Here is a 14,498-nt window from a genome sequence, read left to right on the forward strand (position 1 = left end):
AGTCAGAATCCCTGATAAACTCCAAGTGCAGCAGAAAAGAATGTTTCTAAAAATATAAACCTTCTATTAGTAACAAGCCAAACTTTAGCAGATATAGAATAGTGCCAAATATGATAAGTTATCTTCTTACAGAATTATAACAGTTTTACATTTATTTTTAAAGCTTGAAGCCACATTAAATTCAAAATCTAACATTTATTATATTGCAGCTTAGCAATTATTGGATGCAATGGCTGCATTTGTTTTCTTTTTTTTGGTCTTCATTCTTCTCTTTTTCATTTGGTGGTCCAGCCAATAAATCCGTTTTTTTTTTTTTCTTTTCAAAATCCGTTTTACAGAAATGAGACAAATCATTTAAAACTGGCAGGGAGCTTAGAATGCTCAGCTTTTATTTATGTAAAATCTTTATCCCAAAAGGGAAAAAGAAAAACTGTTTGCTGTAATTGATTATAGTGTGATAAGGAGTTTGGCTTCAATTTTTTAGTGTATCTAAATCTGATAGTACATCTTACACTCCCCTCAGACTGAAAACGCTGCTATCCAAAGGTGCCCCCTGTGCTCCTTCTTCCAGAGTGGTGGTACTTGAATGCAGAAGGTGTGTTACTGGCCAGATCACTAGGTGAAAACAGAGGGGAAAAAAGTATAAAAAAAAGAAAAAGAAAACAAATGCAGCCACCATATGTAATGATTGGTAATCTGCAATATATTATATTTTTGGATTTGGACAGAGCAGCACAGATCCGCCTCTTCTCAGCTCCTTCTTCGCTGCTCCTGGCTGCTCGCTGCTGTTGAGTGCCCCCACAGCAAACAGCTTTCTATAGGGGCACCCGAGCCGAGTCACAGCTCCCTGTGTCCATTCAGACATGGAGCCGTGACCTGGCCCGCCCCCTTTCTCTCCTGATTGGCTGACTGACTTTGACAGCAGCAGGAGCTAATCGCACCACGCTGCTGTCTCAGCCAATGAGAAGGGGATTCCAGGGCAGCTTAGAGACTCCTGCAACATTGCTGGATAGAGATGAGCTCAGGTAAGTATTAGGGGGGCTGCTGCACACAGAAGGTTTTTTTTAAATTTTAATGCATAAAATGCATTAAATAAAAAAAACCTTCTGCCTTTAAAATTCCTTTAATTAGTGTAGGTGCCTAAAATTACAGGATATCAGCATCCTGTTATTCCCGTGTATAGCCGCCTTCCTTGGGAGCCAATCAGGTGTTCTATGCTGGCATTTTTGAAGAAAGCAGAGGAGTGACTTCATCAGCTTGCTGCTTCTTCTTAGTTATCCAATCAGCAGGTAAAGGTGTGTTCTTGACCAATTTATGTTTATGCTGCATTGAAGGTCAAAGATCTGTCCGTTAAAGGGTGCGGGGGGTGGAGCTGAATTTCATAATTGACAGCACTGAATAACTAATCCTTTGGAAGGTAAAACCGCTCCAATAAATGGAGCTCAAGTTTATATTTAGCTGCTTGTTGGAGTTTATCTTTAAAATTACTAGGATCGCTTTGTGAAATATTTAATAGGCTCAAATAATCCAAATTTTATTGATCTGACAGGCCATGATTAAGTGGGGCAGAAACTGCCAGGACTACATAATTGCAGCACAAGTATCTACAGGACAGATGGCCAGAGATCCGGCCATACAGCTGTCATGGCAGTGGAAGAGGCTGCCCTCTTGGATTAATGGGCTGACTGAAAGGTATGTGAATCCTTACTGTATTTCTGTGCAGAAATGTCATTCATATATCTGATAGTATTCTTTTTATTTTTCTAGTGTCATGCCTTATGTTCCTGGAGTGGCATATACACTGGGATTTTCAGAGCTACGTCGTCACAATACACCACACCAGGTCACTGTGAGAGTGGCCTTTACTTCTACTGACACAGTGGACTCCATCCTGAGGACCCCTGAGGTATATGGCCATTGATACAAAGAGGAAGCAAAATCAGAAATACTGAACCCACAAAGCTTAGAAAGTCCCCTGGTGACCTACTCAATCTTTCAAGTTGTAGCACTACCCATGAAGGAGCCGCTTAGTAGATTATCCAAAGTCCTTTCCCCGAATAGTTGTCCTGCAGCCAGGCATATGGTTACAGTCACTCGTTGGCACAATGAACAGTACAGGGGGTTTCGTTTTGGTGTTTTTTTTTTGGGTAATTCGGAAAGGGGTTAGGGAATTGAGTGGGATACTCCAGATGGCTTATCTTCTATATGTAGCACTGTCCCCATAGGGGTTGTTGTATGATGACTTGTTGGACCTCCTCTGATTACCAGCACACAGTCACTTAGGGTACAGTTCACACATTCATCCTTACTCCCAATGGCTCGTTGCTCAATGAACAGTCCAAGTGTGTTGGTTTTAGGTATTTATTGTGGAACTTGGATGGTAGATGGGAATAGTGGAATACTTCAACTGGTACTATGTACATTTGATAAGGACAACTCTAACTTGGCAACACCAGGTTGCTTGTGGAAGCAGTCACTGCTTAAACCAAACTGCCACATGTATGGAAAGGGTTACGTCTCCTTGCTCTTTCTCCAGCAATAGACTCGGTGATTTACACTTTCTTCAGGACACTCTTTAGCATCCCCTTTACTGACACCCTTCCACTGACTCTTCTTGCTGCAGGGATGACCCCCCTCAGGTCAGGCCCTTTGACACAGATCTGTACTCACTGTACTGCAGAATCCGATCCCTCAGTGTCTACCCTTCCAGTCAGCTCCACAGGACCTATGGGTTCTGTTCCTCTCTAGCCCTTTATGGCCTCAGGTAGGGCTAGCTGGGGCCGCATGGCGCCCCTACAAAGGAGGAGGCAGCCACCCCCTCCCTCTGGGACTCCACTATCCAGAAAAAAATCCCAGAGCACATGGCTTTTATACAGTATCACAGCAGGCACTGAGGCACTCTCCTCTGCCAAATCACCAGGGCTGTATTAAACACCGGTGCACTAATTTGTCAGGTTTACTCCCACTGTCCAATATGCCTCCCTATTGGACCAGTGTGATACACTCTGCAGACAGACTGAGTTGCACCTGAGCACATTGAGCAGACCTCACTAGCAGATCCTGCTCTCTGGTAGGCAGAGAATAATATAGATCTACCTGTTCTCCCTCTGGTAAGCAGAAAGGATTCAAAACTATACTTTCTCTCTAGCACCTACCTAGGAGGGTGCTACATATAGAACTATGAGCCTGATGCAAACTTGAGGAGATTATTCTTCCTTTGGTGGAAAGTCCAATCTAAGTCCTTTTACTGGAAATTAAATAGACTAAGCTCTTCAGGACACTGGACACAATGTCCCCTTTACACACACAGCTGACAACTAACACCCGGGGGATGGCCTAAGCCCTAAGTCTCTAGGATCTTTCTCTCCAGTCTTTACTCACAAATGTCCTTGGAAAATTGGTTGCCTCCATCCAATATCCTTGTGACACTTTCTCCCTGTGATACCATACTAGATCCTCAGATGACAGTCCTTCAGTCAGCTCTCCGCAGCTTCCAATAAAACAGGTCGCCCACCTGGAACCTCAGTACCCTGCAGGCACATGGCAGGATGGCCTAAGGGAGCAAGCACCCCCCTTTAGGCTGTGATCTCCTTCTAAGGAAAAAGACCCCGCTGCTCCCTGTTCCAAAGTATTTATACAGGCTCCCAGCTACCATCTGGGGGACCCTCCCAAGGGATTGGCTATGCTGTAAGAAAATTTAGCTGCTGAGTAGACTCATCTTGCTCACTCATTTCCAGATCCTTCTGGGCTAATCAAGGGGAAGCCGTCAATCCTACAACCACTGGAACATGGAACAGACCAAAACAATAAAAACAGCCACACTGGTTACAGTGGAGCAGAACTAAATTTGTCTTACAATGGACAGCGGCTCCAATGGATACAGTGAGCCAGAACTAAATTTACCTAATCCTAATACTTCCTTACCTATTCCTAGCACCTATCTAGAAGGGTGCTACAAAGATCTTTGTGATAGTTAGGCTCATGTGAAGGAATTGGAAATGTTAGTAAACTAGCATGCCTTACTAGCAACAGTCTCATCAGTGGCAAAGCGATGGCTCTATCCTTCCCACTTTACTGAAAAGGTAATTTTATTACAGTTTTTCCAGACGCAGGCAGAGAAAAAAATTGACAGTTTTTATTTTGAAAGGCTCAAAGTAAAGTCCAGTCGAACTCTCTGTTTATATCAGCTAAATACATTCTGGGGGCATCAAAATAAAAAGTTATGCAATTTCTTCCAGTTTGTTTACTTTCTAAAGCAGCCACAGTCTCAGTAAGAGTAGAAGAACCTGTCCCCTTCTAGCAACTGGAGAGCGAGACCCTTGTTCTCTACGGGGAAGCAGTCGTCTCTCTGCAGAGTTCCCACATGCCCCCTACCTAGTCAGACATATAGCTCTGCAATCAGAAAAGCTCATGCTCCCCGCTAATTGCAGAGTTATGACTCAGTAGGAGGCATGTCAGACCACTGCTTAAGAGCCCATTGCTTTCACACACAGATCAAGGGTCCCACTCTGTAGCTGCAGACAGGGAACATGCTTTTCTACTTAAAACTGTGTTTGCTTTCTAAAGAAAATAAACTGTAAGGGTACATTTAGATGTTTGTCTAAATCTCCCTTTCCTCTGAAGCCTGATCATTGTTTGATGTGATTTAGAGGCGACTGACAGGCAGTGAGGAAGCGATGTGGTGTCTCCGCACTACTTATTTTTCTCCATTTTTGCCATCAAACGTGACACAACAGTGTGCATTTCATGTGGTTGAGTGTGTAGCATATATTGCTACATGTATCGTAAACTTTGCAGCAGGTGCTCGGTGAAGCATTGCAACCGTAACATATGTAGCACCCTCTAGTGTGCTACCAGTGTCTGAGCAGGTAAAAACATATTCTGACTCCTGTTCAAAATCTGTGAGTCTAAATCTGGGTCAGGGTTTATTAGAGTTCAGGGCTGGAAGACTCATGCAGACAGCTCGCTGGTGCCTCCTCTGGTTCTGGAAAGTTGGAGAACATTCTGGAAGCTAGAGGGCAGAGGCTAGGAGGGTAGTTCTGCATATTTAAGCGAGCTTAGCCAATCCCCAGGTGGTAGGCCTTGCAGGGACCTAAGTGAGTCCTTAAATATGGATGTCATGCTAGCAGGGGAGTTGGATGGAAGATGGAGATCAAGTGCTGAGGGGATTGTTGATGGCCCTTCAGACGAACCCCTTAGTCTCGGGCGGGTGGGGTGTGCTCCTCCTTGGGCCGGGGCTCGGGTTCTGGCCTGGGGTGATTCTTACAACAGGAGAAGCTTGGAAGTAGTTTTCCCTGAGAGGCAGCCGGAGCAAGGAAGACAGTGTGAGTATGGTTCAGGGACTTACAAGAGAGACTGCCAAACGTAGCAGGTCTCTCTGGAAGATAGCAGCATGCTTAAATCTTCCCTAACTTTGCCCTGGAAGATTTCCGGAGCAGTCAGTCAGGTAGACTGGTTAAGAGAGTCATTCATATAGACTGGTGGAGAAGCAGCCAGGTGGGCTGGCATTTCCTGCGGGTGGGAAGTGGGAAGAGCTTGGACCAGTATCTACAGGGGAGTTGGAGGTACTCCAGAATGCAGTTCACAACACTTTGTGCTACTTTCTAAAGGGACTAAAAGTTCCAAGGCCGTAAGGGCTGTTACTTTCTAACAGAGACTGTTAGCTACCAAAAAGGAATCAATCCGAGCTTTACAGACTGAGTGAGGAAGAGGAATCAATCAGAGCTGTACAGACTGAGGAAGAGGAATCAATCAGAGCTGTACAGACTGAGGAAGAGGAATCAATTGGAGATATAGGAGATGTACATAGGGAGGAAGTTGCCCCTGGTTGTGTTGCCATTAAGTTGGCCATCCCATAATTTCTATTCCCCATCAAAGTTATTATCCCCCCAATAAAACATAAGAGCAAAGTTCAAACACTTTTCCTTGTGTCTGGTGAAAGTGTTAACGTTGCATGTTGCCTGGCTGTGCAGACGTGGGGAACCCTGTCATCTGCAACCCTTACAGGGGTAGTGCTACATGTAAACACCCCCATCTGCTGCCCATTGCAGCTTACGTGGGGGTGGTTGGTGGTCAGGTCAGCAAAAAACCTGGTTCAACCGTGCATTTTTGAAGCTCCCAACCACACATCTAAATGAAAGTGGTCGTAAAGTCAGAAGGTTTTTTTTTTATCTTAATGCATTCTATACAAAGAGTAAGAGATTGCTTATGAACATTTCATCTGTGTATACAGCTCTTTTTCCTGCTTTACGTGCATCTGTGACCCAGTAACAAGTGTTTTATTCATTCTTCTTTAGATGACAATTTACAAGCAAGGCATCCCCTTCCCATTGGATCTGTCACTTGGCACTCACTGGTTTAAGAAAATTAATCTAATGGATGTCACAGCTCTTCCTGATGTCACATCATTGGTTAAAAGAACTCACAAAGGTGATCTCTTTCTAATCTTTTAAATGGTTACACCTTTCATTAGACTGAGGTACAAAAATCTTAAAGTGGAAATAAAGGGGTTGATTTACTAAAGGCAAATAGACTGTACACTCTGCAAGTGCAGTTGCTCCAGAGATTAATGCGTCGTACACACGATCAGATAATCGTACCAAAAAAAATTCCTTTGAAATTGATCGCACGATAATCTGATCGTTAGTACACAGCTTCCGACAGCCGATCACAACATTTCATCCAGCAAATTGTGATTGGATAGTGCAAAACAAAACAATGGCAGCCAGGCTTTTTCCCGGTTATTTTCCTATTTCTGATGATGAGCGGTCTTTGTCTATCGATTTTTAGCGGACGCATACTGTCCTGATTAAGCGATTGTCGTCCACTAGGCTATCGTATGACAAAAGTTTTCATGTTTGTCCCTTCAGATTTTGTTGGACGAACTGTCGTGATCGGCTGTTGAAAGCTGTTTAATAACGATCAGATAATCGTACGAAAAAAAAATCGATTTCGAATTGATCGCACGATAATCTGATCGTTAGTACACAGCTTTTTCGACAGCCGATCATGACATTTCATCCAACAAAATCTGAAGGAACAAACACAAAAACTTTTGTTGTACGATAGCCTAGCGAACGACAATCATTTAATCAGTACAGTATGCGTTCGCTAAAAATCGATAGACAAAGACCGCGCATGATCAGAAACACAAAAATAACCCGGAAAAAGCCTGCCATTGTTTTTGTTTTGCACTATCCGATCGCGATTTTATGGACGAAATGTCGTGATCGGCTGTCGGAAGCTGTGTACTAACGATTAGATTATTGTACGATCGATTTCAAAGCAATTTTTTTTTTTTTTTGCGATACGTAGCTACGCAACCAGGAAGCTTTTCCAGAATCGTACGAAAAAAAATCATACATTTAGTATGCATTGTTGAATTTGATACTAGTATCATGCAACAAAATGCGAACGATAAGTCGTCCGATTATCTGATCGTGTGTACGAGGCATTAAATGAGCAGAAGCTCTGCTGACTTCCATCATCCAATCATGTGCAAGCAAATATGCAGTTTTTTTATTTATTTTCCTTGCATGTGATTGGGTATTCTTTGTGAAGTGAAGACTTCACCTCATTTACTAAGCTCTGGCGCAACTGCACTTTCAAAAGGGCACCATCTATTTGCCTTTAGTAAATCAACCCAAAAGTCTTAGATTAGAAAATTGTAAGCAGGCAGATTCTTTATTGACTCAATGTACTTGTGCAGGGAGTCTAACTGTGAGTGTGAAGATTAATACAGACGTGCTCCCACTTCTGCACTATCACGCCCAAAAAAAAAAAAGGCTACATAGGTTATAACTGACACGGGTTGCATACCAGTTAAAATTGACACAGGCTGCTCTATAAAACCCACAGCATATAAATTGTAAAAATCACGTGTGTTGCAGGGGTGTGCAAAGTGGATACTGAAAAGATTCTGACGTTCGATGGGATGAACCTGGGGTGCTCCCTTTCCCCTGCACCCTGCTATACGGTGATAGCTCAAGACTGCTCCAATCAATTACGGTTCTTGGTGGCCATGAAAAGAATCGGTCAAGGATTTTCAACCTTTGAAATAAATGTCAAGCTGAGATCTTTGTAAGTACACCTACTAATGAGCTAGAAGCATTTGAAAAGGTTATTCTGACAATCCATTCAGCAGAAATGAGCTTTGTAATACTCACTGCCCCTTTCATTATTACCAGCTCTGTCATTGTAATAGAGATACTGTGCTGATATCAACAGACAAAGTCAGTGCCAAGGACCATTTTTTTTTTCTTTGCTGTAATGCAATAAACGATGAAGAATTTAAAGGCTTTAATAAAACATGACAGCTAGATGAAGGTTTAATGGGGCTATGTGCACTTTAAATAGGAGTTCAGTTAGGAGACTGATAAAATGCATTATATTGGTGACTCTGAGACACCCCTAACATGCACACACACCTGTATATCTTGTGACTTTTTATTCACCTAATTGAATGATAATAGCCTAAATCAGTGGTCTCCAAACTGCGGCCCCTTGCGTGCCTTTATCCAGCCCTTGTGGCACTATTCTGCCCAATGATACCAACAATGGGCTACCATTCTTCCCAATGATACCAACAGTGGGGCATTATTCCTCCCAATGATACCAACAGTGGGGCATTATTCCTCCTAATGACACCAACAATGGGACACAATTCCACCCAATGACCCCAGCAATGGGGCACTATTCCTCCCAATGATACCAACAATGGGGCACTATGCCTCCCAATGATACCAACAATGGGGCACTATTCTTCCCAATGATACCAACAATGGGGCACTATTCTTCCCAGTGATACCAACAGTGGGGCACTATTCCTCCCAATGATACCAACAATAGAGCATTATTCCTCCCAATGATATCAACAATGGGGCACTATTCCTCCCAATGAAACCAACAATGGGGCACTATTCCTCCCAATGATACCCACAAATAGGCACTATTCCTCCCAATGACACCAAAAATGAGGCACTATTCCTCCCAATGATACCAACAATGGGGCAATATTCCTCCCAATGATACCAACAATGGGGCACTATTCCTCCCAATAATACCAACAATGGGGCACTATTTCCTCCCAATGATACCAACAATGGGGCACTATTCCTCCCAATGACACCAACAATGGGGCACTATTCCTCCCAATGATACCAACAGTGGGGCATTATTCCTCCCAATGATACCAACAATGGAGCACTATTCCTCCCAATGATACCAACAATGGAGCACTATTCCTCCCAATGATACCAACAATTGGGCACTATTCCTCCCAATAATACCAACAATGGGGCACTATTCCTCCCAATGATACCAACAATGGAGCACTATTCCTCCCAATGACACCAACAGTGGGGCATTATTCCTCCCCATGACACCAACAATGGGGCACTATTCCTCCCAATGACACCAACAATGGGGCACTATTCCTTTCACTGATATAAGACACTCTTCTGCCAACTGACACCAACAATGAGGCACTATTCCTCCCAATGATACCAACAATGGGGCACTTTTCCTCCCAATGATATCAACAATGGGAAACTGTTCCTCCCAATGATGCCAACAATGGGGCACCATTTCTCTTCTTAATACTAAACGGGGTGATGTTTACTCCCACTGATGACAGTAACATTTCCGCTCACACTTGCCACAGCCCAGCCCCTCTAAAGTCTGAAGGACAATACTTGGGACTATATCCAAGAATTTGCTGATGAATACAGTATCATTAGTAATAATCAGCACGGGTTTACGAAAGGTCTTGTCAAAAGAATCTGTTAACATTCTATGAGGAAGTGAGCTGCAATGTGGCGTCTTTGGATTTTGCAAAGCATTTGATACAGTCCCCAATAAACGCTTAATTTAGATCTGTAGGTATCGACTATAGGGTTTGCTTTTGAAAAGAAAACTGGTTACAGGGTCATGACCAAAAGGTGGTGATAAATAACATGTGCTTAGACTGGTCTGGAGTGGAAAGTGGGGTACCCCAAGGCACTATCTTGGGACCAATTCTGTTAAATGTATGCATTGCTGGCTGGCTGAAGACCTGAACAAAGCTGCATTCGGCTTTGATCGGGTCTCCGATGTCATGACATCGCTTCTGGGCTCTGGAGCCTTAAAGGCTCCAGATTTTAACAAAAAAAATTAAAGCATTCAAAACAGCCAAGCTTGACGTTTTGAATGATTTGAAGTGCAGAGGGGGGGGGGGGGTTTGGAGTCTTTTAGACCCCAGATCCCTCCATAAAGAGTACCTGTCACTGCCTATTACTGTCACAAGGGATGTTTACAAAAAGTGATCACATTTTTTTTTCCTAAATGGACAGTGTAAAAATAAAATAAAATAATTAAGAAAAAAAATGTAAAACGCCCCGTCCCTCTGTGCTTGCACGCAAAAGCGAACGCATATGCAAGTCTCGCCCGCACATGTAAAGGGTGTCAAACCACAAGTGAGGTATCTCCACGATCATTAGAGTGAGAGCAATAATTCTAGCACTAGATTGCCTCTATAACTCTAAACAGGTAACCATTAAAAGTTTTTAAAGCGTCGCCCATGGAGATTTTTAAGTATAGTAGTTTGTCGCCTTTCCACGAGTGTGCGCAATTTTTAAGCATGACATGTTAGGTATCTATTTACTCGGCATAACATCTTCTTTCACAATATACAAGAAAATTGGGCTAACTTTACTCTTTTTTTTTTTTTTTTAATCAGGAAAATGTATTTCTTCCCAAAAAATTGCATTTGAAAGACCGTTGCGCAAATACCGCGTGACATAAAATATTGCAACAACTGCCATTTTATTCTCTAGGGTCTCTCCTAAAAATATATATATATATATATAATGTTTGAGGGTTCAAAGAAATTTTGTAGCAAAAAAATACTGATTTTAACTTCTAAGGTTCCATGTACACGGGACACTGGAAATGGCCATTTAGGAGCAGTTGGGCGTTTTTTTCAGAAGCCCCTGAACCCATCTACATTTTATCTTATCTGTCCATGTACACCAGGTTGTTTATAGTAATTTGCAGGCAGTTGCGTTCAAGCTCGGTTCACATATATGCGATGCGGGAAGGCTGCGAATTCGCAGCCTTTTCCCGCATCGCACACGCACCCCCGGCAGTTCACACTGCCATATGCGATACGCTGGGGGTGTCAATGTAATCTTAACGACACCCCCAGTTTGATCGCATATCGCAGTGCGATCGTGCAGTTCGCACAGGATGGGATCGCACAAGTGTGAACCGCTGTGCGATCCGATCCTGATGCGGCTGCAAAAATGCCTCCTGTGCGTGTTTGCACCGGGTGCGATGCGAATTTAGCCATACAAACTGTATGGCTAAACTCGCACCGCACAGCTGATCGCATGTAATGTCGGAGCAGTGCGCTCCGACATTACATGCGAACCCGGCACTCGCAGAAGTGTGAACCGGGTCTCAGGGACTGTTTTTAGAACGCAATTATTTGCGTTCGAACGTGTGTTTCCCGGCGTTTCAAACGCACAAACGCGTCTGAACGCGTCCGAACGTGTCTGAACGCGATGACCCGCGTTTAGCGTTCGCGTTTTTCCATTTTAAAGGGGAATAATTTTTATGACCTCTAGGAACGCTTCTAAACGCAAACGCCCGCAAACGCTGCTAAACGCCCACTAAACGCGGGTACAAACGCGACTGAACGGACTTTTCAAACGTCCTAAAAATTCCAGCATTCAAAGGGACTTTTAACAACGTCCCGTGTACATGGAGCCTAAGCAACATATGTCAGAAAAAAAAAGGCTCCAAGGGATTAATGTTGAAAAAAAATGTAAAGTAATGCACTTCGGGGGCTAAAAATTATAAACGCATGTTACTCACTAGGGGGAGAACCCCTGGGGGAAACCAGGATGGAGAAAGATCTGGGGGCCCTGAGTAGAAGACAGTCTGAGCAATAGGAATCCATTGATGAGTCGAATCCAGCACTTCGGTCATACACATTTCATGATCCAGTGGGGAGACCACCAGTTAAAAGGGTATTTAATCGCACTTTGCAAAGATTTCCTCTCATTTCCCATTCTAGCAAAACAAAGATCTTTTTGATTCCCTATTTCTAAGACAGGAAATGAAGGAAAATGCCACCTACAGAATCCAGCTAAAATAAATGGTAATGGCTAACGGTAAATCAAAGCCTGGATTTTTTAAGAAGTCATTTTACATATTCCACACTCTTCATGCAAAAAAAAAAAAAAAAGATGTGAAAAGCCGTCTACTTAGCTGCTCCACTAGTTTCATGCCCTCTTGATACAATGAAATAAAACACTGTAACGCTTCTACAAATAAAACCACCACCTGCAGTGAAAGCACATAAGTTACAAATATGAAAAAAAACAAATAAATCCCAATGTGCATTCGGATGATTTCCAAATAAAAATAATACATCCAAGTGCATTCAAAGTTTCATAAAATGCCTTTCTTATTGTAAAAAAAAAAAACAAAACATAACTCACAAGCATCAATCTTCATCAAATTCCAGTCTATATCCACTTACAAAGTGAATTCACCTCGCTCCCCCTTTATTAGAACCCCCCCCCCCCACACCAGATATTTTACCTTTATGTTTAAAGGCATATGCCACCTTTTGCAAAAATGTAACAAATGAACATGCTTTATTTATTTATTGATTTTTCTTTTTTTTTTTTTTTATAAATTCATTTATTATTTTCCATATACAAAACACCATCTTATTAAAATAGAAATACAATATACAATACAAAAACCGTATGTCTCTCTCCCTTGTGTTTATCCCCCCCCCCCCCCCTACATATTCCCTTCCCACCCCTACCCTTATTACTGCCCCAACGCTCTTTCACTCTTTTTTATCTATCTTCCTGTTCCACAATCCATTATGTCTATCCCCTTGTTTTTTTTAAATTTTATCCAATCTTCCCATATATCCTCCGGGTCCAAATTCTCGTCTTCCCCTCCCTCTTTTAAGTGTTCTAATATTCTTATTTTTTCCACTCTTCTTATCCAATCTCCTAATGTCGGTGCCTCATTTTTTTGCCAAAATAGTGGAATCAAACCCTTTGCAGCATTCATCAAATGGGGGGTTAGTGTCGCTTTGCATTGTTTAACCAATTTACCACCGGAGGATTTTGCTGTCTTACGTCTGGGCCACTTTTTGCGATTCGGCACTGTGCGACTTTAACTGACATCGTGCGATGCCGTACCCAAACGAAATTTTTTTCCCACAATCAGAGCTTTCTTTTGGTGGTATTTGATCACCTGTGCGATTTTTACTTTTTGCGCTATAAAGCTATAAAAAAAGAGCGTAAATTTTGAAAAAATAATATTTTTCACATTTTTTTATATGAAATTCCCCCCCAAAAAAATGTAAAAATCAAAATTTTTTACAATTTTTGGCCAATTTGCTTTCTGCTACCTATGTTTGGTAAAAAAAAAAAAACGCAATAAGCGTATTTTGATTGGTTTGCGCAAAAGTTATTGCGTTTACTAACTAAGGGAAAGATTTCTGTCATTTTTGGTGTTATTTTTTTTTAACGAGTAATGGCGGCGATCTGCGATTTTTTTTGCGGGACTGCGACATTGCGGCGGACAGATCGGACCCTTGACTGACATTTTTGACACTTTTGGGGGTACCAGTGACATTACTACAGTAATCAGTGCTATACATATGCACTGTTACTGTAAAAATGACACTGGCAGGGAAGGGGTTAATTTTATTGGAGAGGGAGGGGTTAATGTATGCCTGGTGCTTACTAACCTGTGTGGGGGGAGGGGACTGAGTGACACAGGGACAGATCGCAGGTTTGGCTATGCTGAACCCTGCAATCTAACTCTGTCTGTCACTTAGGAGATCCGCCCGCTCAGTTTACACAAGCGGGCGGATCTCCAGACTCGATTCCCCGACGATCAGGGAAGAGCGGCGGTGATCACCGCTGCTCCTCCCCTGGCCCGACTCCCGCTGTGACTGAATACAGCGGGTGCGAGCCTCCGGCGGCGCGTGCGCGCAGCCACAAGGGGGAGGAGTCCAGCGACGTAGGTCTACGTCGCTGGACGGGAACGAGCCACTTTGCCGCAGTACGGTCAACGTGACCGGTCGGCAAGTGGTTAATTGAACTTTTTGTACCATGGAATAGACAGAGCCACGGGTCTTCTATAATCTCTATTTTCAAAATGTTTTTTTATTCAGGCCAGGACCTCCTTCCAGAATTTTTTAATTTTCAGACATTCCCACCAAAGATGGGCCATTGTACCTGATTCTTTACAACCTCTCAAACATTGTTTAGATTTCTCTTTCTGGTAGTTGTGAACTCTGTCGGGAGTGTTATACCATCTTGCAATACATTTATAATTCATTTCGGCAGTGTTCACATCTACTGAAGAGTTACATAGTTACATAGTTGGTGAGGTTGAATAAAGACAAAAGTCCATCCAGTTCAACCTGTGTAGATGTGTGTGGCTGTAATCATCTTGCATACCCCTGAATGTTCTGATCCTTG

The 14,498-nt window shown here is 42.8% G+C and overlaps 1 protein-coding gene across 1 annotated transcript in view; it reads left to right on the forward strand.

Annotated features, from left to right (window-relative positions):
- The window catches only part of LOC309562240 (vitellogenin-1-like), a 186,376-nt gene that overhangs the window by 128,045 nt on the left and 43,833 nt on the right, over window positions 1-14,498 (forward strand). Inside the window, exons 24-27 of the mRNA XM_082266361.1 lie at window positions 1,550-1,692; window positions 1,768-1,906; window positions 6,297-6,429; window positions 7,890-8,079. Of these exons, the coding sequence (XP_082122487.1) occupies window positions 1,550-1,692; window positions 1,768-1,906; window positions 6,297-6,429; window positions 7,890-8,079 (605 nt within the window). The remainder of the gene's footprint in view (window positions 1-1,549; window positions 1,693-1,767; window positions 1,907-6,296; window positions 6,430-7,889; window positions 8,080-14,498) is intronic.

The sequence above is a fragment of the Pelophylax lessonae genome (genome assembly GCF_965119305.1).
Source record: "Pelophylax lessonae genome assembly, chromosome: 8".
In the NCBI taxonomy this organism is placed as follows: Eukaryota; Metazoa; Chordata; class Amphibia; order Anura; family Ranidae; genus Pelophylax; species Pelophylax lessonae.